Here is a 27,961-nt window from a genome sequence, read left to right on the forward strand (position 1 = left end):
GCTAATTATATCAGGTGGACACTTGAGATTGTGTTGGCAACTCTTGCCTGGAGGGGGGATGGGAAGATAGAGAGAGAGGGAAGCTGGCAAAATTGTCACGAAAGGAGAGACTGAAAGGGCTGACTCAATAGGGGAAGAGCAAGTGGGAGTAGGGAGTAAGATGTATGTAAACTTATATGTGACAGACTGATTGGATTTGTAAACGTTCACTTGAAGCTTAATAAAAGTTAATTAAAAAAAAAAAAAAGTAGTGAGTGTCTTAAGTTCATCCTATCTGAAATCTCTCTTTTCTTCTATCCCACCTCAATGGCTGGAATACAAGACTTGGCCATTCCTCCTCTCCAGGCTCAAGACGAAACCAAGCATCAGTTTAGCTAGAGAGAACTGTGTGGGGCAAGAACTCCTGGACAGCTCTGACCGGCAATAAAAAGGTATAGTTACAGCTCTCTACATAGTCGTACATTTTACGCAGTTGACTCATAACTTGCTGCAGGTACCTAGAGGTGACCTCAGTTTCCGGAGAACCCCAAGGAGCTCCAGGCCACTCATGCTTCAATACCGCCTCTATTCAAAGGCGGAGAGAAGATCCTAAAATAATGGCAGGGTGGGGACCTAGAGAAATGAAAGCCAATCAGGAAGCTTTCGTTCAGACAATGTCTCAAAATGACCCGTGGTAACTGTTGATCCTGAAAGTACATGGCTGGCCAGGATTTACTTCCAGCAGGTGGGCTGTGCTTGGCCTCTGACAGCCGTCTCTGATCACCTGCCCCATCAGACGCACTGTTCTCCCCGTAAGTGATGGGCCATGCTGCCCTGGTCAATGAGCATGTGGTCTGTCAGAAATCTATGGGCACCAATGCAAAGCAAGTTCACGGACATGTCACAGATGGGGGAGGCACTGTGCCACATCCCAACGCTGGTTCTGCTCACGTTAACTGGAAAAGAGGGTTAAGTGTCAAAATGATAAATAGTGTCAAAGTACTTTAAATTATCGTAACGACGTGGTTGCGTCCTCAAAACGAACTTTCACCAGTCGTCTTCTTTGGTTAATGATAAAGTGAGTGCTCACTCTCCTAGCACATGTGGACAGGCAGGGGTGCCAGACAGCGGGGAGAGGCCAGTGTGGATTTAACCACTCGTCACGGACAAGTCTGACGAGGGCAATCAGGACGCTCCTTGAGTCTAGGTCTACTCGCAGGCTCCATGGGGCCTGACAGTGTTTCCTGGGTAAAATAGGAGGCAAGCATCTCAATTTTCCCAAAAGAGGCCTCCAAGAAAAGAGATGAATTTCTCCAGAGCTGCTGAGACCCCACAGAGGGCTGACCTCATCTGATTTAAGAAAAGTTCAACTCTGATCCACACTTTTGTCCTTCGCTCATTCAGATAACGTCAATGTCCAGTGTTTTCTAGACTCCCTCAAGGGGAAAAAGGAAGAAAAAGACAAATAAGACTTACCTGTATATGACTGCTTGTCTTCCAATTCTGTTTCTCACGAAAATCCCCATAAAGAAAATACCAAGGTGCACAATGTTTCCGTGATTGTCCTGCATAAGGTCAACAGAAGAGACGTGTGATCAACCAGATGCCCCGAAGTCTTTCAGAACCAAACGCTTGGGCCACAGCCTACCCTACCCACACCCCGTTTCTCACCCACAACTGGCATGAATCATAGCCAGCATCATCATTGTGGCATAAGACGACCACCTGCTTGCGGGGGGCGGGGGGATACTCAACCCACCTCACATCCTAACCAAACCAGCTGCCGTCAAGTCGATTCTGACTTGTGGTGATCCCATGTGCGCCAGAATAGAACTGTGCTCCATAGGGTTTTCAATGGCTGTGATCTTTCAGAAGGAGATCACCAGGCCTTTTTTCCGAGGTACTTCTGGGTAGATTTGAATTGCCAATCTTTCAGTTAGTAGCCGAGCACTTAACTGTTTGCACCACCCAGGACTCCTCTGCACATCCAAGTGGACTATATATTTTTATATTCTTTTTTCTCAACTTGTCGTATTTCCCATTTAAAAGAGAATATTAGGATTTTTTTGGTATTTGATGGCTGGATTTTCTCTTTCACAAACTATCTGTTAACATCATTTCTAACTTAGTGTTTTTTTTTTTAAATCTAAGTTATACAATGCACATAGTCTGAAGAGTTAACTATTCTTTAGGGCTTGTGTAAAAGAGGCAAGCAGCAGACTCTGGCCCTCCACATCCTCTCACCAGAGTCAGCGAATTTCACCTCTTACAGCTTCGGTATGAGTCTATCCTGCGTGGCTGTGTTTGGTCTTTTCAGTTTAGAACCTCATGGTCCTCCATTCTGGGAGATATTCTCCAATTACTACCTCTGTTCGCACTTTTAAGAACTTCCATCATCCAGATGATGAACGTTGTGGACTCAGCCTCTTGTGTTCCTATCTCCTTCCCCTCAGTTTCCGTTTCTTCCTTTTTTGGTGAAATATTCACAGTTTTATCTTCTAACCTAGGTTCTCATTTCTAATATCATATTTTTAATTCCTGAGAGTTCCTTTTTGCAGCTCTCTCTTCCGTCAAGGACAGTGTTTGGGGATGGGCGCATATCTTCTCCTGCTGAGCCTCTGTGTTCTCCTGGTTGCCTCTCTCTCACAGTGCTCCTCTGTCTTTCCAGTTTATGGTCTCACGTACAGTGATACCTGGCTGTTTGTCCACATTGGAGAGTGGGGTGCTAAATGATAGCAGGAGCTTTGGGGGCACAGGAGAGGCTGGTAAACTGCCAGTGCTCTGTCTGGGTCTTTTTTGGAGACCCCAGATGTCTTATCTTCAGTCTGGTCTCTTGGTCTAGTCAGGTACTTCCAATCTCCTGCATGGGAGGCCAAAGCCTGGCAGCCAGTGTTTGAGAGTGTGAGTGGGGACAAGGTTGGAGTAAGTACACTTTCACTCAGACCCCTTGCTGTCACTGGTGAGGGGGGTCCTCTTTATGGAATGAGAAGGGAACAGCAGTCACACACAGCTAATCCTAAGATGGAAAAGAAGGATCTCTACATTTCCCCGAATTATTGTTTTTGTTGTGTTCCACTGAGCCGATTCCAACTCAGAGACCCGACAGGACAGAGTAGATCTGTTCCATAGCGTTTTCAAGGCGGTAATCTTTAGGGGAGCAAACCACCACGTCTTTCTCTCACAGAGCAGCTGAGTGGGTTCGAACTGCTAACCTGTCAGTTTACAGCCAAGTGCTTTAATCATTGTGCAACAGGGCTCCTTATTTCCTCGAATATAAATATGTGTCCTGAATACTTGATCACATTTAAGACACAAAGCAGACAGGTTCTCTTCTCACTGACCTCTTTCGACTCCACCCACTAAAGCTCATGTTAGAATAAGGAGTCTTTTTAATAGAAACAGAGAAAGGGCAAGGCAACTGCCTGTGGCAAAAACAGAAGAGAGCTGAGAGAGAAAGAACTGGGAAGAGGGAAGAAAACTGCCTTCGTGATTATGAGAAGTTGAAAAGGTAAGTCATGCTTCAGAGAAACACGTGGGAAAGGAGACGGGAGAGGCAGGGGCTGAAGGAGAAAGGAAAATCCTGCAGAAAGGCTCCCACAGGTACTTTGCCCTGCGTAGGGCCGTGCAGATGTCTGGTGGTGATGGAAACATGGCAAGAGCAGTTGGCCAGGGTGGGGCAATGGAAAAACACAGACAGGATGTCCCAGACAGCCACTCTGACCAGGATGCTGGGGTCACGGCAACGATCAACATGTAGAGCTCAGCTGCTAACCAGAAGGCCAGCGGTTGGAATCCACCAACTGCTCCATGGAAACCCTATGGGACAGCTCTCCTATAGGGTCGCTATGAGTGGGAATTGACTTGATGGCAGCAGGTTTTTTTTTTTTTTTTTTGGTTTAAGTTCAATTTGCAGTTCCGGGGTCATGCAAACGGCTAAGGCCCTCAGCTGCTAACTGAAAGGCTGGTGATTTGAGTCTACCCAGAGGTGCCTTAGCAGAGAAGCCTGGTGATCCACTTCTGAAAAATCAGCTGTTAAAAACTCTGTGAGCAGAATTCTAGTCTAACACACACGGGGCGGCCATGAGCTGGAAGCGACTCAGTGGCAGCTGATTACTTGTTCCTGGTTAAGTTCAGCTTAGCAAGGGACCCCAGCTCCGGACTCTGGCCTGCCCACCCAGGCAGCACTCTCCCCAGTCCACGTGCTCTGGCATTGTGGGAGCCAGAGGTGAGGGGAGGAAGAGAGGCAGACCTGGCTGAGAGTGGGCTGGTTCTCTCCCAGCCTTGGAAACTTCTGAGGGTGGTACAGTGGCGAAGAGCTACAGCTGCTAAAACCAAAAGGCTGACGGTTTGAACCCACTAGTAGCTCCTTGGAAACCCTATAGGGGTAGTTCTACTCTGTCCTATAGGGTCGCTGTGAGTCAGAACCGACTCAAAGGCAGCAGGTTTGGTTTTATTCATGGGGAAGCCCACGTGAAATAAAGACGATCTTCCCTAGCGTGTGTCCATACCATGCTTGTCACTTTATCTGGTCAGTAAAGTCCTGTACTAGCCCAGAGAAATGACAGCAACACTGTCTTTTCCTGCCCACTCCATCCTTCAGTTCAGAGCTGACCACATCTCTGCCCCCACAACTGCTGCCCCCATCCTTCACGCCGGGCTTCCAGGAATTGTGTGGTCTGAGATGGTCACCTGAGTCACGAACAGATATGTGGGGAAAAGAAGTGCAGGGAAGTTTTACGGCCCTGCAGTGAGTCAGCAGCGCCTGTCTGCCCACTCAGAGCAGCTACAGCATCCGCCTGGGAACCCACCCCACTAAACAGCAAACTAAAAACCCAGGCACAGTGGGTTTTGACCCATCTCAGCTGTCCCTGGTTCCCACGGCTCAAGATTACTGAAAACCAAAACAAGCGTCTGACCACAGCCACCAAACTCCCAACCTTCAGGGATTGGAAAGTCAGTTTTCTAGAACTGGAGAGGAGTTTACTCTGATTTTTCAATGACCCAAAATATCAGGACCATATATGGGCTGTTGAAATGTAAACGGGACACAGATGGCTCCGTAAGGCCTTACTGCAGGGAAAACAGGTGACCACGCCACCAAGGGCAGGCGTTAGAGAAGCAAAAGACAATTAAGCAAGCCTGAAAAAGGGCCACTTAGTCCTTTTTGCAAGCTGTGCCACCCTGCTCCATACTCATTGCCAGTTCTCATCAGGGCAGATTGCAAACTTGCCACGTGGAGGGGGACAGTGCACCTGTAAACCAGCCAGTGGAGCCAGTCTGTGGTGAGCTGTTTGTGCTAAAACTGCAGGCCTCTCCCAAACTGCTGAAATGTGCTAGTTGCTTTAGGATTCTGATAAAACTCCATTTTTCATAAAGGTGGTCAGCAGGAGAGGAAAACGAGCTTGGATGTGGGCTCAGCCCTAAAAATGACCGTGCACCATGACCGCCAACCACACCCACTTCAAGAGATGTGTTGGTTGCAAAGGATGTGATGAGCGCTAACAGTTTCCTAGGTGGAGTTGCCAGAAAACAGCAGTCGGGCTGGGGACCCACGATGGAGGGCTCCACAAAGCTGGAGAGAGAGTGTGACTGCACACAGGGAATGTTTCATTCCACCTCGCAAGCAAACTACCGCCCTCCATCAGCTCAAGGAAGAGAACAGAATGAGCATGAGAGAGAAACTGCTGGGGCCCAGGTCTCCACTAACACACACGTGACATCTGCTGCTTATCCCTTTGTAAGGCTGGGTGTGTGCCTCGAGGACTGGCTGGTGTTTGGAACTCACGCAGAATGTTGTCTTCAAAATGACATATTCTGGTGAAGACCACGGAAACTTCAAAATCTCTGATTCAAGAAAATGTGTTTGCCTTACCTAAAGTAAATTGGACTCGCCAGCTGAATGCCATGTGGCAATCAGAAGAAAGGTAAGCCATTCTGGGCTACTGCTAACAATGCTGGGTTTTTTTGTTTGTTTTTTCTTTCAAACACTTGGGCCCTTCTGGGAGTGTATGGTGGCACAAGTAGTCAAGTGGTTGGCTAGTAGCCAAAGGTTGGAGATTCAAACCTACCTAGAGGTACCTCAGAAGAAAGACCTGGCAATCTGCTTCCAAAAGGTCACAGCCACTGAAAATCCTATAGAGCACAGTTCTGCTCTGACACATGACACATTCCAACATGACTTGGAATCGACACGACAGCAACTGGTTTTGTTCTGTTTGTTTGGGGTCCTTTCTCAGAAGGCTAAAGCAAACATACGCCAGGGTGGGTTACCTTTACAGGGAAGCTGGGTTACCTTTACAGGGAAGCTTTCCTGTCCAAATCCTTCCAGGCGTTCCACTTGGTTGATGTACATGAGTTCAGCTTCCGCGGGCAGGATTCCACTAAAATCCAAACAGCATCAAAGGAGACAACGGTGAAGGGCGACCAAGCCAACGGGAGACCCCTCCCTCCCAATGGCCAACTCCAGGGCTGCAGTTTAGCTCCAGTTTCTGGGAAGAGCGATCATCACCCAACTGTGAGAGCATGGTGAGTTACTACGAAATTCATGACACAGCCCCCAGGAGCCACTGACTCAACAGGGAACAGTGACAGAAAAGTAAAAACACATAAGAGCCACAGCCCTGTGGGGACCATAGTCTCAGGGAACATCTAGCTCAACTGGCATAACATAGTTTATAACGAAAATGTTCTACATTCTACTTTGGTGAGTAGCATCTGGGGTCTTAAAAGCCTGTGAGTGGCCATCTAAGATGCTCCACTGGTCTCATCCATTTGGGAGCAAGGGAGAATGAAGAAAACTAAAGATACAAGGGAAAGATTAGTCCAAAGGACTAAGGGACCACAACTACCATGGCTGAGTCCAGCACAACCAGAAGGTGCCCGGCTACCACCACTGGCTGCTCTGACAGGGATCACAACAGAGCGTCCCAGACAGAGCTGAAGAAAAATACAGAGCAAAATTCTAACTCACAAAAAAAGACCAGACTTACTAGCCTGACAGAGGCTGAGAAACCCCAAGAGTATGGCCCCCAGACACTCTTTTAGCGCAGTAACAAAGTCACTCCCGAGGTTCACCCTTCAGCCAAAGATTAGACAGACCCATAAAACAAAACAAGACTAAAGGGGCACACCGGCCCAGGGACAGGGACTAGAAGGCATGAGGGGACAGGAAAGCTGGTAATAGGATGAGAAGGGAGAGTGCTGACACGTCTTGGGGTTGTTAACCAATCTCATAAAACAATATGTGTACTAGCTATTGAATGAGAAACTCATTTGTTTTGTAAATCTTCATCTAAAGTACAATTAAAACAAAAAAGTCACAGCCCTATTACAAATGATAAATATTCCAACATCCTTGGGAATAATGCTGCCTGCTTTAAACACGAAAGTTACTTTTCTCCCACCTGGGAGAAATCTCCACTATTGAAACAAACAACAACAATAACAAAAAAAGAGGAAAACGAAAAATTTGAGAGCCAAGTGGCCAAGACGAGCGAACCCAGAATTGCTGCACTGGTCCTGTGGCCAGCAGGAAGGAGGTCTGTCTGCTCTGGTCCTGTGGCCAGCAGGAAGGAGGTCTGTCTGCTCTGGTCCTGTGGCCAGCAGGAAGGAGGTCTGTCTGCTCTGGTCCTGTGGCCAGCAGGAAGGAGGTCTGTCTGCTCTGGTCCTGTGGCCAGCAGGAAGGAGGTCTGTCTGCTCTGGTCCTGTGGCCAGCAGGAAGGAGGTCTGTCTGCTCTGGTCCTGTGGCCAGCAGGAAGGAGGTCTGTCTGCACTGGTCCTGTGGCCAGCAGGAAGGAGGTCTGTCTGCTCTGGTCCTGTGGCCAGCAGGAAGGAGGTCTGTCTGCTCTGGTCCTGTGGCCAGCAGGAAGGAGGTCTGTCTGCACTGGTCCTGTGGCCAGCAGGAAGGAGGTCTGTCTGCTCTGGTCCTGTGGCCAGCAGGAAGGAGGTCTGTCTGCACTGGTCCTGTGGCCAGCAGGAAGGAGGTCTGTCTGCTCTGGTCCTGTGGCCAGCAGGAAGGAGGTCTGTCTGCACTGGTCCTGTGGCCAGCAGGAAGGAGGTCTGTCTGCTCTGGTCCTGTGGCCAGCAGGAAGGAGGTCTGTCTGCTCTGGTCCTGTGGCCAGCAGGAAGGAGGTCTGTCTGCACTGGTCCTGTGGCCAGCAGGAAGGAGGTCTGTCTGCTCTGGTCCTGTGGCCAGCAGGAAGGAGGTCTGTCTGCACTGGTCCTGTGGCCAGCAGGAAGGAGGTCTGTCTGCTCTGGTCCTGTGGCCAGCAGGAAGGAGGTCTGTCTGCACTGGTCCTGTGGCCAGCAGGAAGGAGGTCTGTCTGCTCTGGTCCTGTGGCCAGCAGGAAGGAGGTCTGTCTGCTCTGGTCCTGTGGCCAGCAGGAAGGAGGTCTGTCTGCTCTGGTCCTGTGGCCAGCAGGAAGGAGGTCTGTCTGCTCTGGTCCTGTGGCCAGCAGGAAGGAGGTCTGTCTGCTCTGGTCCTGTGGCCAGCAGGAAGGAGGTCTGTCTGCTCTGGTCCTGTGGCCAGCAGGAAAGAGGTCTCTGCACTGGTCCTGTGGCCAGCAGGAAGGAGGTCTCTGCACTGGTCCTGTGGCCAGCAGGAAAATCTGTCTGCAGTGGTCCAAGGAGCCCTGGCACCAGGCTCTGGGTGCTTCCTTAGGCTGCTTCCTCCTTTTTCCTGTCCATCTCCCTCTCAGAGGCACTGATGGGAAGGTGGCTCTGGCCTTCGCCTCCCCATCAAAGTAGCTCTTCAAATCTCACTCTTAGCATGGGCAGTCCTAGGCTTCTCAGGCTTAGCAACAGATTTTTAGAAAAACCACAGAGAGGAATTCTCCCGGCCAATAACTCCATATCTGTGTTGGCTTTCTGGTGTTAAAGAAAAAAGGGAAAAGAGAGAGACGGAAAGGGAGAACAGGAAAGAGGAAAAATGGAGGAGGGAAGGAGGGACAGAGAGGGAAGGAAGAAAGAGTGGTAAAGAAAGGGAAGGAGGGAAGGAAGGAAGGAGGGAGCAAAACACAGTCTCACACCCACATACGCATCTCAGAACAGAAGTACAGACCTTTGTTACACTCTGGAAGAAACAGACCTCTGCTGACTCTAGGCAGGCGCTGGGGTAGGGAGGCCAGTGCCTGCCGCCCCACAGACAGTAGCCCTCTGTCTGCTGAGTCAGGCAGCCCCTTGCCCTCTGCCTGCTTCTCCCTTACCTGTGGGCTTTGTGTTCATGGGCCACCTTCTGAGTCAGCTCCTCCAGAACAGCCTCTTCCAGGGCCAAATCCTGCAGGAACAGAAAGCAGCTCAGGTCAAGAGGACTTGGGCGTTTGCTATTTTGCTTGCAAACCTTCAAAGCTCCCTCTTCAGAAGATGCTCCTGAAAAGCCTGGTCTCCCTAATCACTCCTGTACTCCTTCAGAATGAAAAGACTGGATGTTGTTCATGTTTACTTTTATAACATGGGTCGCCACAATAACTCAGGTATTTCAAGGTGTATTCTGGGTCGCTGCCTAAATTCTGTAGAGCCAGGGAACAGCTTTTTTTTTTTCCCATTTACCTTCTCAGAATCACTTTTATTAAAGATATTTTGCAAATACACATGTATTTTTAACCAAAAGGTTATGGGCAAACGAGTTCCCAGGCCATCATCCCTTCAAAAACCAAGCCCCAGAAGGGACTGTGCCAGACTCTTGTCCACCACTAAAAAACCGGACTCTGTCCACTCCTACCAAACCTGACTCCATCCACCACTACAAACCAGCAAAATGACTTAGGACCACACGAAGGCTCATCCTGACACTACTTGACGGGGTTTGTGGGCACAGAGGAGCCACAGAGGAGGCTGTGATGGCTAAAAGAAAGAGCTCATGACCAGCTATGTCCTACTGGACACCAGGCCCTGGGATCGATGGTGGGCCCCTTCCTGTGGGCTCAGACGAGCCGATGACAAACACCTCTTCCCAACTCGCCTTCAATATGCCAAATGGAAATGTTCACACCATGGAAATCGGGGCTGTTACACACAGGCCAGCAGAGCACTGGCAAGGTGGCATCTGGAGGAATATACCCAAGACGGGGACAACAGGGCAATCAGATCCTGAGAGCCTGATGTTGTTGTTGTTGGGAGCTGTCGAGTTGATTCCAACTCATCACCAGTCTGTGACAGAGTAGAACTGCCCCGTAGGGTCTCTTAGCCTGTAATCGTTATGGGAGCAGATCACCAGGTCTTTTCTTCCACGGAGCTGCTGGATAGGTTCAAATCACCTACCTTCTGGTTGCAGTCCTGGTGGCAGAGTGGTTAAGGGCTTTGGTTAGCAGCCAAGCACTTAACCATCTGCACCACCAAGGCTCCTTAAGAGCCCTACTGATGTGACTAGAGAGCTCCTTTCATTCTTGGTGGGGCTAGGTGGGGCCTGGAAGACTCCTGACACCAGACCAGCTGTCTCCAGTCTTGCCAGCAGCTGCTTCCACACACCCAGGCTGTAAACCCTGAGGAAGCACACCTGGTGGCACAGTGGTTAAGTGCTCAGCTGCTAAAGGAAAGTCTGGTGCCCAAACCCACCAGCTGTTCCTCGGAAGACAGACAGGCAGTCTGCTTCCATAAAGATTGATGTTGATGTTGTCAGGTGCTTTCAAGCCAGTTCCGACTCACAGTGACCCTGTGTACAACAGAACGAAACACTGCCTGGTCCTGCACCATCTTCACAATCGTTGCTATTTGAGCCCATTGCTGCAGCCACTTCCAACCCATCTTGTTGACAGTCTTTCTTTTTTTCGTTGACCCTCTACTTTACGAAGCAAGACTACAGCCTTGGAAACCCTATGGGCAGTTCTGACTTGTCCTATAGGGTGGCTATGAGTTGGAATTGACTAGACGGGCAGTGGGTTTGGTTTTTCAGCTTAAGCCCGGAGAACACAGGTGTCCACCATTTTCCTCTAAGCTCCAGAGAGGGTGTCCGAGGAACCTGATGACAATGCTTTGAGCTCAGCCTAGACATTAGGGGCAGGGGAGACAGGGCTAATAGTTTCACAGAAAACACCCAAAACACTTCTTTGTCTGGGTTCCAAAATATCATCTATATAAAGATTCACCTCCAGTTTAATAACTTCAGGGATGACACAGTACCACAATGAATGAACACCTCAACTCTAAGAAACACGCTGGCTCAAAATCCTTACAATGTGAAAAACGGGTATTTTCTTAAAACCAGAAAAATGAACTGGAAATGCAACAGCTCTGTGTGGGGATGGTTGAGAGAACTTAGAGATGGCCGAGGGGACAACTGAGAGAACTTAGAGACGGCCGAGGGGACAACTGAGAGAACTTAGAGACGGCCGAGGGGACAGCTGAGAGAACTTAGAGACGGTCCAGGGGATGGCTGAGAGAACTTAGAGACGGCTGAGGGGACGGCTGAGAGAACTTAGAGACGGTCCAGGCGACGGCTCAGAGAACTTAGAGACGGTCCAGGCGACGGCTGAGAGAACTTAGAGACGGTCCAGGGGACGGCTGAGAGAACTTAGAGACGGTCCAGGGGATGGCTGAGAGAACTTAGAGACGGACGGTCCAGGCGACGGCTGAGGGAACTTAGAGACGGTCCAGGGGACGGCTGAGAGAACTTAGAGACGGTCCAGGGGACGGCTGAGAGAACTTAGAGACGGTCCAGGGGATGGCTGAGAGAACTTAGAGACGGCTGGGGGGACGGCTGAGAGAACTTAGAGACGGTGAAGGGGACAGCTGAGAGAACTTAGAGACGATCCAGGGGATGGCTGAGAGAACTTAAGAGACGGTCCAGGGGACGGCTGAGAGAACTTAGAGACAGTGAAGGGGACAGCTGAGAGAACTTAGAGACGGTCCAGGGGACAGCTGAGAGAACTTAGAGACGGCTGGGGGGACAGCTGAGAGAACTTAGAGACGGTCCAGGGGACAGCTGAGAGAACTTAGAGACGGCTGGGGGGACGGCTGAGAGAACTTAGAGACGGCCCAGGCGACGGCTGAGAGAACTTAGAGACGGCCCAGGGGACGGCTGAGAGAACTTAGAGACGGCTGGGGGGACGGCTGAGAGAACTTAGAGACGGCCGAGGGGACGGCTGAGAGAACTTAGAGACGGCTGGGGGGACGGCTGAGAGAACTTAGAGACGGCCGAGGAGACGGCTGAGAGAACTTAGAGATGGCTGGGGGGACGGCTGAGAGAACTTAGAGACGGCCCAGGGGACGGCTGAGAGAACTTAGAGACGGTCAAGGGGACGGCTGAGAGAACTTAGAGACGGCTGGGGGGACGGCTGAGAGAACTTAGAGACGGCTGGGGGGACGGCTGAGAGAACTTAGAGACGGCCCAGGGGACGGCTGAGAGAACTTAGAGACGGCCGAGGGGACGGCTGAGAGAACTTAGAGACGGCCCAGGGGACGGCTGAGAGAACTTAGAGACGGCCCAGGGGACGGCTGAGAGAACTTAGAGACGGCCCAGGGGACGGCTGAGAGAACTTAGAGACGGCCCAGGGGATGGCTGAGAGAACTTAGAGGTGGTTGAGAGAACTAGAAGCAGCTCGTATTTCCATGTGTTAACTGATGAATTAGCTGTTTTCTATTCGGCCCTTCACTGAAGTGACACAAGTCCAGGAGAGGAAGTAAGCACATTTTAAGTTTTAAGTTGTGGGATAACAAAAAGTGGAATACAAACAAACCAAACTCATTGCTGTCACGTCATCTGGGACTCATAGCCACCCTACGGAACAGAGTAGAACTGCCCCATAGGGCTTCCAAGGGGGAGCTGGTGGAGTTGAACTGCTGGCCTCTTGGTTAGCTCTTCATCACTGAGCTGTGTACACATGTAGGTATTTCGAGGTAGTAATAATCCAATACCAATGTTGAAAAGCTAGTGAAAGACATGTGATAACAATAAAATACAGACAAGTGAAGATGAAAAAGTGTTCCATTGAATGTCTGCTTCCTACTTTTAAAAACCCCAAAGGTTCCCCATTACTATTTTGCTCAACCCAACTGCCCAGTCTGGGTCTGGGGCCTCCGTGAGGTGTGTCTCAGCCACAGAGAAACGCACGCGTGGCCCTGCACCGAGGACAGAGGGCAGCCAGCGTGCATGCCTGCACACTGCCGCACCTGGGGTACCTCCTGCATACTCACCTGTGTTCCTTTCTCCACTGAAGAAACGCTGTTTCACAAATTCAGTTTACTTTATAAGATCAAACGCAGCCACCGTTCGTCCATCCTCCCTCCCCCATCAGAGGAATGCATTCTTCCTTTCAAAGCTCCAGAGGAACCAAGTAGAAAGTTTACAGCCTTCCTGGCCCCCCAATGCCTGCTCAGTTAAGTCAACACCTGGGACTGGCATTGAAACCATTGTTCATGTGACCCGGCCTTCTCCTCCATACTGCCCTCCCAGGGTCAAGGTCTCAGACCAACTGAGCTCAAGACTTTCCCCCTTCCTAGCACAGACCGCTTCCCCATGTTCAATCAGCTCCTGCCCACCCTTTACCCCATTCTTCAGGTCCTGTCTCAGCTACACGTCCCTCTGCTTGGCTTTCCTATCCCATAAGCGGACTAAGCCTTTCCCCTTCTGGGCTGTTCTGCTCTGTGTGTGTGTCTCATCGCTGTCACCACGTTCTGCTTACAGCATTTCTTATTCTGTACACCTGTCTTATCCTCAACGTCATCCCCCTCCCTCCACAAGATCACAGGCACCTTGAGGGCAGCAACCCTTCTTCAGATCACTTACGGGGCCTGTCTAGGGCCTTTTTACCAAGTAACAGATGATAAATTCTCAACACACAGTAAGGGATCAATGTTTATCAAACAATATATAAGTTCCATATTGTCAGACAAGGGTTTTTAATTATGAAAAGCTGGCTCACAGTCATTTGTACTGTCTGCCTGTCCTCTGTCTGCTTACATTTCAAAATGCACATGGTACCACCGGCTGGAAAACACACTCCCCAGAGCCTTACGCTTCCCCACTTCAGTATGGTAGGTACCAACATTCAAATTTAAATTAATTAAAATTTTGAGAAGTTAAAAATTCAGTTCCTTGTTGCATTAGCTACATGGTAAGTGCTGAACAGACAAACACAACCAATGGCTTCTGTATCGGACAGCTCAGACACAGGGCATCCCCGACACTGCAGAAGCTCCGTTAGATGGTGCTGATCTAGGTAGAGACAGTATAATCATGCCTACGATAACAACAATCTGCTGACGATAACAACTAAGCACTTACTGAGAATGTATCAGAGAAGCCCTGGTGGCACAGTGGTCAAGAGCTCAGCTGATGACCGAAAGATCGACAGTTCGAATCGACCAGGCACTCTTTGGAAACCGTATGGGGCAGTTCCACTCTGTCCTATAGGGTCGCTATGAGTCGGAATCAACTTGATGGCAACCGGTTTAGAGGGTGGCTCAGTGGTAGAATTCTCCACTTCATACGAGAGGCCCAGGTTCAGTTCCCAGCCGATGCTCCTCATGTGCCGCCACGACTGTCCGTCAGTGGAGGCTTGTGTGTTGTTGGTACCGAAGAGGCTTGGGCAGAGCTTCCAGACTAAGAAAGGCTCAGAGGAAAGACTTGGCAATATGTACTTTCGGGGAGCCTTTGCGGCACAGTGGTTAGGAGCTTGGTTGCTAACCAAAAGGTCGGCAGTTTGAATCCACTAGCTGCTCCTTGGAAACCCTATGGGGCAGTTCTACCCTGTCCTATAGGATTGCCATGAGTCGGAATTGATCGATGTCTGTGGGTGTTTTGGGTTTTGAGAACATATTATGTGTCGCACTCAGGAGTTCAGGTGCATTATTTCCTTTAATTCTCACAAGAACTTAACAGAACGCAGCTTGTTATCCTCATTTTTAGAGAAAAAACAGGTTTATAAACATTAAATAACCTGTCAAGTTCATTTAGCTGATAACAGCCCCACTAGGATGTGGACAGAGAGCTGCTTGACTCTCATGCTCAGAACCTCTCTGCCATGGTGCATCCAGGCAGGATACACCACCAAGGGGAAGGTAGGGAGGTGGAAGTAGACAGCTGATGGCAAAGCTAGAAATATTCACAGCTCAGACACTCACAGACAACGCTCAGCGACTGCCACACCATCTAACAGAACTTCCTGGGTTACCGGGTATTCTGTATCTGAGCTGTTTGATACAGTAACCATTGGTTAGGCCTGACTATGGAGCACTTAAATGGAGCCAATGCAAAAAGGAACTGAATCTTTAATTTTGAAACTTGATTAACTTAAATTTGAATGCAAATAGTCACGAGTGGCTAGTAGCTACCATACGAGAGGGCCTTTCTAAATCCAAGAATAACAATGTCAAAATTTCTCTGTCTACACTGAGATCCGTGAGGCTGTGCAGGCTGAGTGTCTTTCTACAGTGAGATCTGTGAGGCTGTGCTGGCTGAGGGTCTGTCCACAGTGAGATCTGTGAGACTGTCCTGGCTGAGTGTCTGTCTACACTGAGATCTGTGAGGCTGTGCTGGCTGAGTGTCTGTCTATAGTGAGATCTGTGAGGCTGTGCAGGCTGAGTGTCTGTCCACAGTGAGATCTGTGAGGCTGTGCTGGCTGAGTGTCTGTCCACAGTGAGATCTGTGAGGCTGTGCTGGCTGAGTGTCTGTCTACACTGAGATCTGTGAGGCTGTGCTGGCTGAGTGTCTGTCTACACTGAGATCTGTGAGGCTGTGCTGGCTGAGTGTCTGTCTACACTGAGATCTGTGAGACTGTCCTGGCTGAGTGTCTGTCTACACTGAGATCTGTGAGGCTGTCCTGGCTGAGTGTCTGTCTACACTGAGATCTGTGAGGCTGTGCTGGCTGAGTGTCTGTCTATAGTGAGATCTGTGAGGCTGTGCAGGCTGAGTGTCTGTCCTCAGTGAGATCTGTGAGGCTGTGCTGGCTGAGTGTCTGTCCACAGTGAGACCTGTGAGGCTGTGCTGGCTGAGTGTCTGTCTACACTGAGATCTGTGAGGCTGTGCTGGCTGAGTGTCTGTCTACACTGAGATCTGTGAGGCTGTGCTGGCTCAGTGTCTGTCTACACTGAGATCTGTGAGGCTGTGCAGGCTGAGGGTCTGTCCACAGTGAGATCTGTGAGACTGTCCTGGCTGAGTGTCTGTCTACACTGAGATCTGTGAGGCTGTGCTGGCTGAGTGTCTGTCTACACTGAGATCTGTGAGGCTGTGCTGGCTGAGTGTCTGTCTACACTGAGATCTGTGAGGCTGTGCTGGCTCAGTGTCTGTCTACACTGAGATCTGTGAGGCTGTGCAGGCTGAGGGTCTGTCCACAGTGAGATCTGTGAGACTGTCCTGGCTGAGTGTCTGTCTACACTGAGATCTGTGAGGCTGTGCTGGCTGAGTGTCTGTCTACAGTGAGATCTGTGAGACTGTCCTGGCTGAGTGTCTGTCTACACTGAGATCTGTGAGGCTGTCCTGGCTGAGTGTCTGTCTACACTGAGATCTGTGAGGCTGTGCTGGCTGAGTGTCTGTCTATAGTGAGATCTGTGAGGCTGTGCAGGCTGAGTGTCTGTCCTCAGTGAGATCTGTGAGGCTGTGCTGGCTGAGTGTCTGTCCACAGTGAGACCTGTGAGGCTGTGCTGGCTGAGTGTCTGTCTACACTGAGATCTGTGAGGCTGTGCTGGCTGAGTGTCTGTCTACACTGAGATCTGTGAGGCTGTGCTGGCTGAGGGTCTGTCTCACTGAGATCTGCGAGGCTGTCCTGGCTCAGTGTCTGTCTACACTGAGATCTGTGAGGCTGTGCTGGCTGAGTGTCTGTCTACACTGAGATCCGTGAGGCTGTGCTGGCTGAGTGTCTGTCTACACTGAGATCCGTGAGGCTGTGCAGGCTGAGTGTCTGTCTACACTGAGATCTGTGAGGCTGTGCTGGCTGAGTGTCTGTCTACAGTGAGATCTGTGAGGCTGTGCTGGCTGAGTGTCTGTCTACACTGAGATCTGTGAGGCTGTCCTGGCTGAGTGTCTGTCTACAGTGAGATCTGTGAGGCTGTGCTGGCTGAGTGTCTGTCTACACTGAGATCTGTGAGGCTGTGCTGGCTGAGTGTCTGTCTATAGTGAGATCTGTGAGGCTGTGCAGGCTGAGTGTCTGTCCTCAGTGAGATCTGTGAGGCTGTGCTGGCTGAGTGTCTGTCCACAGTGAGACCTGTGAGGCTGTGCTGGCTGAGTGTCTGTCTACACTGAGATCTGTGAGGCTGTGCTGGCTGAGTGTCTGTCTACACTGAGATCTGTGAGGCTGTGCTGGCTGAGGGTCTGTCTATAGTGAGATCTGTGAGGCTGTGCAGGCTGAGTGTCTGTCCTCAGTGAGATCTGTGAGGCTGTGCTGGCTGAGTGTCTGTCCACAGTGAGACCTGTGAGGCTGTGCTGGCTGAGTGTCTGTCTACACTGAGATCTGTGAGGCTGTGCTGGCTGAGTGTCTGTCTACACTGAGATCTGTGAGGCTGTGCTGGCTGAGGGTCTGTCTCACTGAGATCTGCGAGGCTGTCCTGGCTCAGTGTCTGTCTACACTGAGATCTGTGAGGCTGTGCTGGCTGAGTGTCTGTCTACACTGAGATCCGTGAGGCTGTGCTGGCTGAGTGTCTGTCTACACTGAGATCCGTGAGGCTGTGCAGGCTGAGTGTCTGTCTACAGTGAGATCTGTGAGGCTGTGCTGGCTGAGTGTCTGTCTACACTGAGATCTGTGAGGCTGTGCTGGCTGAGTGTCTGTCTATAGTGAGATCTGTGAGGCTGTGCAGGCTGAGTGTCTGTCCTCAGTGAGATCTGTGAGGCTGTGCTGGCTGAGTGTCTGTCCACAGTGAGACCTGTGAGGCTGTGCTGGCTGAGTGTCTGTCTACACTGAGATCTGTGAGGCTGTGCTGGCTGAGTGTCTGTCTACACTGAGATCTGTGAGGCTGTGCTGGCTGAGGGTCTGTCTCACTGAGATCTGCGAGGCTGTCCTGGCTCAGTGTCTGTCTACACTGAGATCTGTGAGGCTGTGCTGGCTGAGTGTCTGTCTACACTGAGATCCGTGAGGCTGTGCTGGCTGAGTGTCTGTCTACACTGAGATCCGTGAGGCTGTGCAGGCTGAGTGTCTGTCTACAGTGAGATCTGTGAGGCTGTGCTGGCTGAGTGTCTGTCTACACTGAGATCTGTGAGGCTGTCCTGGCTGAGTGTCTGTCTACACTGAGATCTGTGAGGCTGTGCTGGCTGAGTGTCTGTCTACACTGAGATCTGCGAGGCTGTGCTGGCTGAGTGTCTGTCTACACTGAGATCTGTGAGACTGTGCTGCCTGAGTGTCTGTCTACAGTGAGATCTGTGAGGCTGTCCTGGCTGAGTGTCTGTCTACTGTGAGATCTGTGCGGTTGTGCTGGCTGAGTGTCTGATCTGCTTGTAGGCCAGTGGGAAAAGTCAGGTTCAGAAAGAGGTATGAGGCACACATTTACTACTTCATAGCATTTTAACGCACTGGGTTAGCATTTTAACTTGTCAAAGCATCTTTCTATCTATGAACGCATAAATATCATAAATACCAGCTTTGGGAGTCCCTGGGTGGTAAAATGGCTAAAATGCTATGCTGCTAATTGAAAGGCTGGAAATTGAAGCCCACCAAGAAGTGACCTGAGAGAAAAACCTGGTGACCCACTTCCGAAACCTCAGACAGTGAAAACCTTAAAGAGCGCAGTTCTCCTCGGACACACAGGGGGTCGCCACGAATCAGAATCGACTTGATGGCAACTGTTTTTTTTTTTTTCAATCATTCTGCCTATACTCTATGTGATAAAAAGCTTTAATGAAATGTAAAAATATATGTATACTGATAAATTATCAGTCTGATTCGTCCTATTCCATTCGACAAAAAAAAAAAAAAAAAAAACCATTCACTAGAATTCTAAGGTACAAGCTCCACTTCCCTCCCTCGAAGCACGTGGGAAACATCCCGACTCCTGAGTGAGCTTCCGAGGCATCGGAGACCCTGATTCAAGCACGATAACCCGAGTCCTACGAAGGCCTTTTCCGCTAAGTAATGGGATAATCTCTGAAGGAACGCTGATTTCATAGATAGAATTAATAAGGCACGAAAAATCGCAGGCACAGCAGATAACACTGCCGTGGCCTTGGCAGGAAGAATAAGGACAGAGTTATCCATGAAAACCTGGAGGTTCTGCAGGATTTCCTTAAGCTCTTAGAATAAAGTAAGCCTTGGACCAGTTTAAATTCATTTCATGCACTGATGTGGATAACAACTCTCAAAGCTTAAAATCTTTGTCGCCAGAAGCTCTTCCTTCTCCCATATGCCATAGCCAATCAGATGCCACGTTCTGCCCACTTCCAAAGCATCTCTCACTTTCCTTTCTTGTTTTTACCTTCACTGCTAATGCCTAAATTATACCTCTTGCCCAGACCACTGCCACAGATTCCCCACTGACCTCCTCTACAGATAGTCTCATTGCTCTAATCTAGTGGTTCTCAAAGTGTGGGGTCTGCACCCTCCTAGAAGAAACCCATGCGTCCTAACTCCTTGGATGCTTTCCGTCTCACCTGCCTCTAGGCCCCTCTAACACCCTTGAGCTAGAGTCAACCTGTCCAGCTGGCTCCCCAACACCCATGCCAGCTTCCTCTTCTCCTTTCCCTGTTGGCATCATTCCCCTCTCCCTACCATCTCTGCCTGTTAAAGTCCTGCCCACCCTGTAAGACGCAGCTCATGTACCCTGAGTCTTCAAGTCTTCCCTAATCTCCCGAGCATGTGTGAATCTCCCCACATAAAATCCTGATAGTTCTTCTTTACACTTGGCCTTGTACTCTGGCTTTGAAATGTTCTTATTTATCGGCCACACTGAAGTCCCTTTGAAAGCAAGCACCATTTCTTATATAACCTCTCTCCCATCTCCCCTCCCCGCAGAGCACCGAGATTAGTGCTTTGAGCAAAACAGAAGATCAGAAAAAACTTAGTAAATGATCATGATCTCCAAATGCAAAGACAGGATGCAGTATTGGTTCTAGTTCTTCCCTCGCATCACTTTCCATGTGCCCAGTGATAAAGGCGGAGTCCCTGGGTGGTACAAATGATTACGTGCTGGACAACTAACTGAAAGGCTGGGGTTTAAACCCACCCAGAGGCACCTTGGGAGAAAGGCCTGGTGATCTGCTTCTGAAAGGTCACCGCCTTAAAAACCCTATGGAACAGTTTTATTCTGCACACATGGGGTCACCATGAATAACAGCCGACTCTCTGGCAACAACAATAAAGACAAGAACCATTCCATTAAAACACTTCTCATTTCTCTAGAGCTACCCACAAAACAAAAACCACCAACCAGCCAGCCCAACAAAATTCCCCTTGGGGTGAAAACCTAGCCTCATCTGTGGCTTAACCAGGAATGGATACGTATTTCGCTGATTCAGTCAGCAGACATTTATGAGCACGTACTACATGCCAGGCAACAGTGGACAAGATAGACGTGGTCCCTGCTTGAGGACCACAGAGCTGACATTCTAGCTGACAATTTGAAAAAAAAAAAAAAAAGAACAATTTCAGGTTCTGACAGAGTGCTGAAGCAGGCACAGTAGCGGTGGTTGGGGTGTATCAGGCGGATGGTCCAGGAAAAGGAAGGCCCCTTGGGGAGGTGCTGTTTGAACTGAGACCTGAATGACAAGAAGGAGCCCATCATGTGAAGACGGGGGCAGGGCCTGGGTGGGGACCAGCTGGGCATGGTCAGGAAGGGTGAGAACCAGCGTGCTGGAGGGTGGTGAGCAAGCAGCGGGGTGGCAGGGGAGCAGTGGAGTCTCCAGGCGCCTTCAGCTTCTCGACATTTTATAAAACGCGCCCCTACTTTACAAAAGCATAGACTTCCCTCCGCAGGGAATCTGTGTCTGTAAAATCCTCTGGGATTTTCAAAGGCAAGAATTAAAAGTTCAAAGAAGGCACCAAATTAATTAAGAAAAAGGAAACTACACTTACCATAGGGAACAGCACATATTCTCTGAGGAAATCTTGAGAATCAAACTGATTATAATCTCCAAAATCAGCTGAGAAGGAAAAAAAGAGAGAAAGGGGTTGTATTTGTTACATGAAACTGAAGATGGAATAAAAGAGGGTAAACTCATTGCTGCGTTTATTCTTCCCACTGAATCTTACTTCTATGTTATTATTAAGTAAAAACGGTGCAAAGGCGTGTTTTATACAGTTACCACCGCTACTTCGCGATGCTACAGACATCAGCATATGAGCACTCTGGAAAGAATGGGGAAATTTGAAAGCAATTCCTAAAGGTTACTTTAAATTTTTTAGTGAACCTGTATTTATCTGTGTGTTAAACATGCATTTCTTCATACCTTAAGAGTATCTGCCAGGGGGTCTTTTTAACTCACGGTTAATTTGGAGAACTGGAGAGTAAAACCCATCTGCATCTCTTCGTGTATCTGTGGCTGGAAATTCCCACTGCAAATCACCCTTGGTGAGCAACCTCGCAAATCTTTACACCTCCTAAACAACTTTACATGCTGCAAGATGCCAAAAACTGTTTTGTCCTGTTTTTATCTCACAGTGGTATGTTTGCATGCATGCAAAATGAATGTGGCGAGCCTATGTCATGAATACATAAATGTCTTGATTGTGATTCCACTCGATCTCATAGAAATCAAACCAGCATGACATCTTAATTTCATGTAAAAGATTTAGCACCAGGTAGAATCGGATGCAGGTTATCTTTAACACAACAACATACATAGAATGAGGGGAGACGCACACAGACAGAAGGCCAATATAAAGAAGTTGCTGAAAAGATAAAAATCCACCTACAAACTCATCAGATAACTACCAGTTAGGCACAGCATTCAAGGGGAACCAAGGCCACTCGCTCTGGCTATTCTCAAGTTTAATCACCGGCTATCGTATTTTGTCACAGCTTGTATGTCTGTTGGAAACCCTGGTGGCATAATGGTTCAGTGCTACAGCTGCTAACCAAAGGGTTGGCAGTTCAAATCTATCAGGTGGTCCTTGGAAGCCCTATGGGGCAGTTCTACCCTGTCCTATAGGGTCACTAGGAGTCGGAATTGACTCGATGGCAATGGGTTTAGTTTTTATATCTCTGTTGATGTGTCTTTCTAACTGCCCAATAAGGGCTCTCAGGAAAAGTATTAAAAAAATATCACTAAAGGAGGTTTTCATCAGACTGAACAACTAGCTTCAAGGACCCAATGAGAAAGGAATCCAGAGTTAAGCTCACCAGTCATTCAGCCAGAAAGACCTTATCAGGATCCCCTAATATCCAGGATACCCATAATAAACCCAGTGACTGAGTCGTGAGAGGAAAAAAGGAAAGTAAACAGAGTGAATGGAAAAGAATGTTTTAAAGGGAGAAAGACCCAATGTGAAGAGAAGGACGTGATGGACCGTCTCTGGCTTCTTTATACCACGGGTATCTTCGCCATTGTTTCAAAGAAGCTATTGCTAATTTGTCTACTAAAATTGGCCTTGACTTCTTCCCTTTCCAGACTTCGCCTTGATTTCTTCCCCTTGTCCTGTCTTCTTCCCCAGAGTAACAACAGGGGCTAACCCTGTAGGAATCATGTGTCCAACAGGAATCACTAAGCGGCTAACACCTGGAATGGTGGAGAACAAGGAAAGGCTGCCTTTCCAGACACTTAGAACCCAAAAGATTCGATTTCTGTCCAAAGTTTGGGACAGGAAGCTGGGTTCACAGCTTCTAAAACAACAGTCCACCCAGTGCGAACTCAGCTGATGAAGGCTTGCACTTACACAGTAGCTCTTGTTAAAGAAAACAGTGACCAAAAACAAAACACGCCTCTTTTAAAAAATACATTCCTGTCTTTTTGTTTTCAGTATGACTAAAGGTAATTAAAGAAGGTAATTAAGCCACTACTCAATAAAGAGTAATGTATAAAATACAGTCAATCCTTGTTATTCACGAATTCCATGTCTATGAGTTGCCAACTTGCCAAACTTCATTTGTAACCCCAAAGTCAAAACTCACAGCGCTTCAGTGGTTGTTCATGGACGTGGCAGAGCAGCCAAAGGTCTGAGTCACTCGGCGTGCTCGTTCCCGGACAAGGTGGAACAAGGTGATGCTCAGCCTTCTTGTCTCGGCTCTCATACTGTTAACAGGTGTCCTTTTCGTGGTCTATTTTATTTAGTGTCATGGTTTCCCATTTTTGTGCCCCGCCCCCTCCCCCAGCCCTTTTTTGGTGATTATAGTGCAGGAGCGCTGTCCAGTGTTCCTGAGCGCAAGAAGGCTGTAGTGTGCTCACAGAGAAAACCCATGTGTGTCACATAAGCTTCATTCAGGCCTGAGTTACAGTGCTACTGGCTACTGTTTAATATATACTGGCAGTATATATTAAATAAGTGTCTTCAAACAGAAACACACATGAAACAAGGTTATGATCAGTTGACAAAAATGTTGCGACCAGAGTTTCACAGGAACCTAACCCTGTACTTCCCCTATGAGCAGTGGCTCCGTATTTGCTAATTCAGTGTTTGTGTGACTTTATACACGAACAATGAACGTAACTATTGTGAATAATGGGAATCAACTGTATACACAAAAAATACCCACACCTAACAATTTAGTGAAAATAGTGGACAGCTGTCTGATAAATCTAAACAGGAGAGATGGAAAGATAAATGTACTCTAATTCACACTTAATATCATACATCACACTGTGCATTTTTAATTTCTGTCTGTAACAGCATTGGAATAGAGTACATACACCATGGTGTCTAAAGCCATCTCCCTTGAAACTCCTGACAGTCATAGTTATAGCATCGAGTCACAGAATAAGACCACATAATTCCAAGAAAACGTCCCATAAGCCCTGCAACGTAGCTTTAAATAAAGGCAGGAAAAAAGCTGCTATTGCTTCAAACAGGGCTGAAATGACACAAGCACGAGCAGTTTTCAAACAGCCTTGAGAAATCCTTTGTCCAGCCACCAAAATCACCACCTTTGATTTTTAATGTGAGATATTTTGTAATGAAAAGGGCCACTCTGAGAAATGAAACCCTGATGCAACATGGATGAACCTTTAAAAAACATTATACCGTGTGAAATAAGTCAGCTGCAAAAGGATAATACTGTACGATTCCACTTTTATGAAATACTAGAACAGGCAAATCTGTAGAGACCAAAGTTTATTAGTGGTTTCCAGGGGCAGGTGGGAGGGAGAAAAAGGGACTCGTTGCTTAGGGTACACTGACCTCTGCTAATGGTGATGGAAAAACTGGGAAAGGAACAGTGGTAACGGCTGAAAACCGTGATGACTGTACATGTAAAAATGCTGAAATGGCAACTGTTCTGTAACATATATATTCGCCACAATAAAAAGGGCCACTCTAACCAAACAGATAATGGAATTGCACACACTGGTCATAATCACATCTTACCTTGCACAGCTAAGCCGGCTAGCCGAATCACCTGTTCCAACGTACACCGCAGGCGCCCTTCAAGCACGTCTTTTTTGACTTGCAGGTAATACTGATATCTGTTCATGGGCACAGAGGAACAAACAACCTTAAAAACACATACTTGGATAGATTCCCACACTACAGATGCCTCTAGATGCAGAACCTGGCATACACAGCAGGATACATGGGTGATGCTGATAAAAGATCTCTACAGAAGATGAAAAGTGGCCTTTGCCTGTGTTGATCTTTCTCTGATCTGCCAGGTGCCACATCCCATTCATCCTCAGTTTGAGTCATTTGTGGGACAGGAGGCTGAACCATGATAAGGACCAGTTCTTCACAAAACACATCAAGGATGAAAATGCTCTTCCACACCTGGACGCCCACCGCAACATGGCGGCCAAGGCTACATCAAACAGTGCATGTTCCTGGATAAATCCTAGAAGCATACCATCTTTCCAACTCGGAAGCTTGGTAGGTAGATCACAAACAGGCCAAATAACTTGGAATCCTGCTAAAGGATAGGATAAAGCTTCTCAGGCTTCACCCATGTCTGTGACTCATAAAAATCTCATCAAATCCAACAGCGAACCGTCCAACCCCAAGTACGTTCCCAAACAAGCAAACCTCAGATGGACAGAATGCACCCATATACACCAAGCCTGGACGAGGTCTAGCCTCAGACAAGAGCACCGTTCTCAGAAGCTAACATACTATATTGTTTCCTTGCCAATAAAATCACACTTTTAGAATTACCTAAACGTTTAGAAATCTCCTCACCCAGACTTTTCCTTCCAAGACGCTACTTCCCTTGAGCATACCCTTAAATCACAGTTACCTCTTCCAAAAGTCACGTTTATCCAGCATTAATTCCTGACAAATGCCAAACACCCTTTTGTACTGGTAACCAAGACTCTTTGTTCTTCCTTAGCTCTGACATCTCCATCACAGGGAGTCTAGGGTAACCCAAAGCCCAACTTTCTTGGAGAAAGACAATCAGCCCTGAGGGCTAATTTAGGTGGTTCTACCTTGGTACCACGGTATCACCACATATGACCCTGATCAATGCTTGAGGGGTGGAATCAGGTTCTCTGCACCTCTAATAGAGTCCTCGAATTTTTCTCTGCTCTGAGTTACTGGACAGAGTTAAGACAACCCGGTCAGTCTCTAGTGGAAAAAACCAATACCCACATCGGAAGGGCAAACACTAGGAGATTTTTAAGAATTCTTGGTAGTCAAACTTAATACGTAATGGGGGGAAAAAAGGCCTTTTTTTAAAACTCCTGTTCTATCTTTCACTTTAAGATACTCATCAACAGTTTACAGTTTCCACTATTTCAGTCAATGATCGTGTCTCCTGGCCACACCATCTGACTAACTGCACTGGTGTATGTAACGAGTGTCTTTACTGGTTTGGGGACAAGTCCCCTGACATGTGCCCATTGGCCACCCGGACCTCACCTGACACTACCTTTACCAGATCATTACATTCTTAGCTGACTGGAGGCATCATGGGTCTCAAGTCTCAACCATACGTGTGGTCACAAGTCTTTTGACAGTCTACAACATGCATGAACCTTAAAAATGTTATGTTGAGGGAAATAAGTCAGCCACAAAAGTGCAAATATAGTATGATCCCACTTACATGAAATACCTAAAATAGGGAAATGCAGAGAGACCAAAGTATATTCAGTTTGTTAGGTTACCAGGGGCAACACGAAGGAGGGGCGGGGGAGGAGTCATTGCTTAGAGGGGAGGAGTTTGTTAATGGTGATGAGAAACCTTGGAAATGAGCAGTGGTGATGAGTGCACAACATGATACATGTAATTAATTAATATACATAATTAATGTCACGAATTGCATATGTAAAATATGTTGAAATGGCAAATGTTTTTACATAAATTTTTACCACAATTTTTAAAAAGTATTTTGATGGTAATAAAGTAGCAGCTTATCTGTGTCTGAACGTGTACAAATCAATAAGAAAGAAACACTAGGTAAGATCAGGAAAAATCCCCATGAAGTTGAAGGCTCTCCGTCCGTCCATCCATCCACCCACCTATTGAAGGAGTTTTTGGCAATAATAAATGGTGGAAGGAAAAGGCAAAATCATGACCTCTTAACTTTTAAGAGAGAATCAAAAGTAAATGAAAATATTTGGAAGCAATGATTGTGCACAATTTTAAAGAAATATAACAAGTAAATAAAAATATTCAAGGCTAGAGAATTCTGGGTTCCTACCATAAAACAGGCAGCATCAGAATTTTGTGGTTTCCCTTTTCCTCCCCCTGTTCACGAGAGTCAAGTACTTGAGCTCAGGCTTATTTTCTAATGCTTCGCTCAAGGTAAGTTAACATTCCAGAAAGGTCCTCACGCGTCACTCAAGTCCAAATGCCTGCGTGTCTCCCTGTCCAAAGGAAAAAAGAGGCAAGCAAGTCTGCACACGGCTCGTGTTAGGATCTCAAGCTCCATGGCTTCACTTGGCGGCCCAGAAAATCTGTTACCACCGAGTTGATTCCGATTCATACCAACCCTATAGGACAGAGCAGGACTGCCCCATAGGGTTTCCAAGGAGCGGCTGGTGGATTCAAACTGCCGACCTTTTGGTTAGCAGCTGAGCTCTTAACCACCGGGCCACGAGGGCTCCCCCTGCACCACAGGAGCCCAGAAGTACCGACAAAAACGCTTTACGTTAGCGCCTTTGTAAATGAGTAACTTCTTTTCTAAGGGTCAGCAAAAAACCGGTTCCCATGAGGTGGAGGTTAAAGATGTCCCAAATATCCAACTTTTCCAAGCTGCTGTACCACTTCACCATCTCTAACATCAACCACTCCCTCTCCCTCCTGTCTTTGGGTTCCCTAATTCGCTGCAACGTCTCACGGAACTCACGAACAGTATAAAGGAAATGGCTCATGCAGTTGTGGAGATTGGCAAGTCCCACATTCATGGGTCAGGTATAGGGTTTCTCCCTGGCCCTCAGTATCTGCCCAAAGGCACCCAGCTTTCCTGCTTTGTGGGCAGGAAAGCCCAATGCACCATCAGCTGTGAGTTTCTTGTTCTTTGGTAGTGGTGGGCTCCCGTCTCTGCTCTGGAGTTGTCTCTTTTTTGGCAAAACTGACCAATTCCCTCAGTGGGCCACAATCATCTTATTTGCAAGCCCCATCCAATCACCTGGGTAGAAGTCACAAGACCATGGCTAGAAAGGCCACACACAAAAGTAATTAATGTCACTGCACTTTGCTTCCAGAAGTTTGCGCCCTGTCAATTACGAGCGAAGTGCAACGCTTTATAGCCTTACTTTAAATACGTAACTGATGCCTGTTTAAAAATATAATCTAATGGTGCATAGCATTAGTTCATCTCCTGGGAGAAAGCTCAGTAAAATCTGAACTAGGAAGGAAAATACAGGCTTTGGGAGGTTTCTTCTCACACCAAGTATCAACTAACTTCCTGTTTGTCTCTATGTTTCTCTCAAGGGTTTTCCTCAGCACCTTCCGCTGTGTTTTTCCATCGCTCCCCAGGTTGTTCCAGTTTTCTTCTGGTGCTCGTCTTGTGCCTTTGGGCCAGTTCTCCAGGAAAGAGCAAAGGT

General features: G+C 48.1%; 1 protein-coding gene across 1 annotated transcript in view; it reads right to left on the reverse strand.

The window, feature by feature from the left end:
* Nucleotides 1–27,961, reverse strand: part of PTPN14 (protein tyrosine phosphatase non-receptor type 14) — a 219,015-nt gene that overhangs the window by 57,641 nt on the left and 133,413 nt on the right. The window contains exons 4-8 of the mRNA XM_049868566.1: nucleotides 24,351–24,448; nucleotides 20,907–20,974; nucleotides 9,183–9,253; nucleotides 6,272–6,359; nucleotides 1,456–1,544 (exon numbers count right to left, since the gene is read on the reverse strand). Of these exons, the coding sequence (XP_049724523.1) occupies nucleotides 1,456–1,544; nucleotides 6,272–6,359; nucleotides 9,183–9,253; nucleotides 20,907–20,974; nucleotides 24,351–24,448 (414 nt within the window). The remainder of the gene's footprint in view (nucleotides 1–1,455; nucleotides 1,545–6,271; nucleotides 6,360–9,182; nucleotides 9,254–20,906; nucleotides 20,975–24,350; nucleotides 24,449–27,961) is intronic.

The sequence above is a fragment of the Elephas maximus genome, chromosome 24, assembly GCF_024166365.1.
Source record: "Elephas maximus indicus isolate mEleMax1 chromosome 24, mEleMax1 primary haplotype, whole genome shotgun sequence".
Classification (NCBI taxonomy): Eukaryota; Metazoa; Chordata; class Mammalia; order Proboscidea; family Elephantidae; genus Elephas; species Elephas maximus.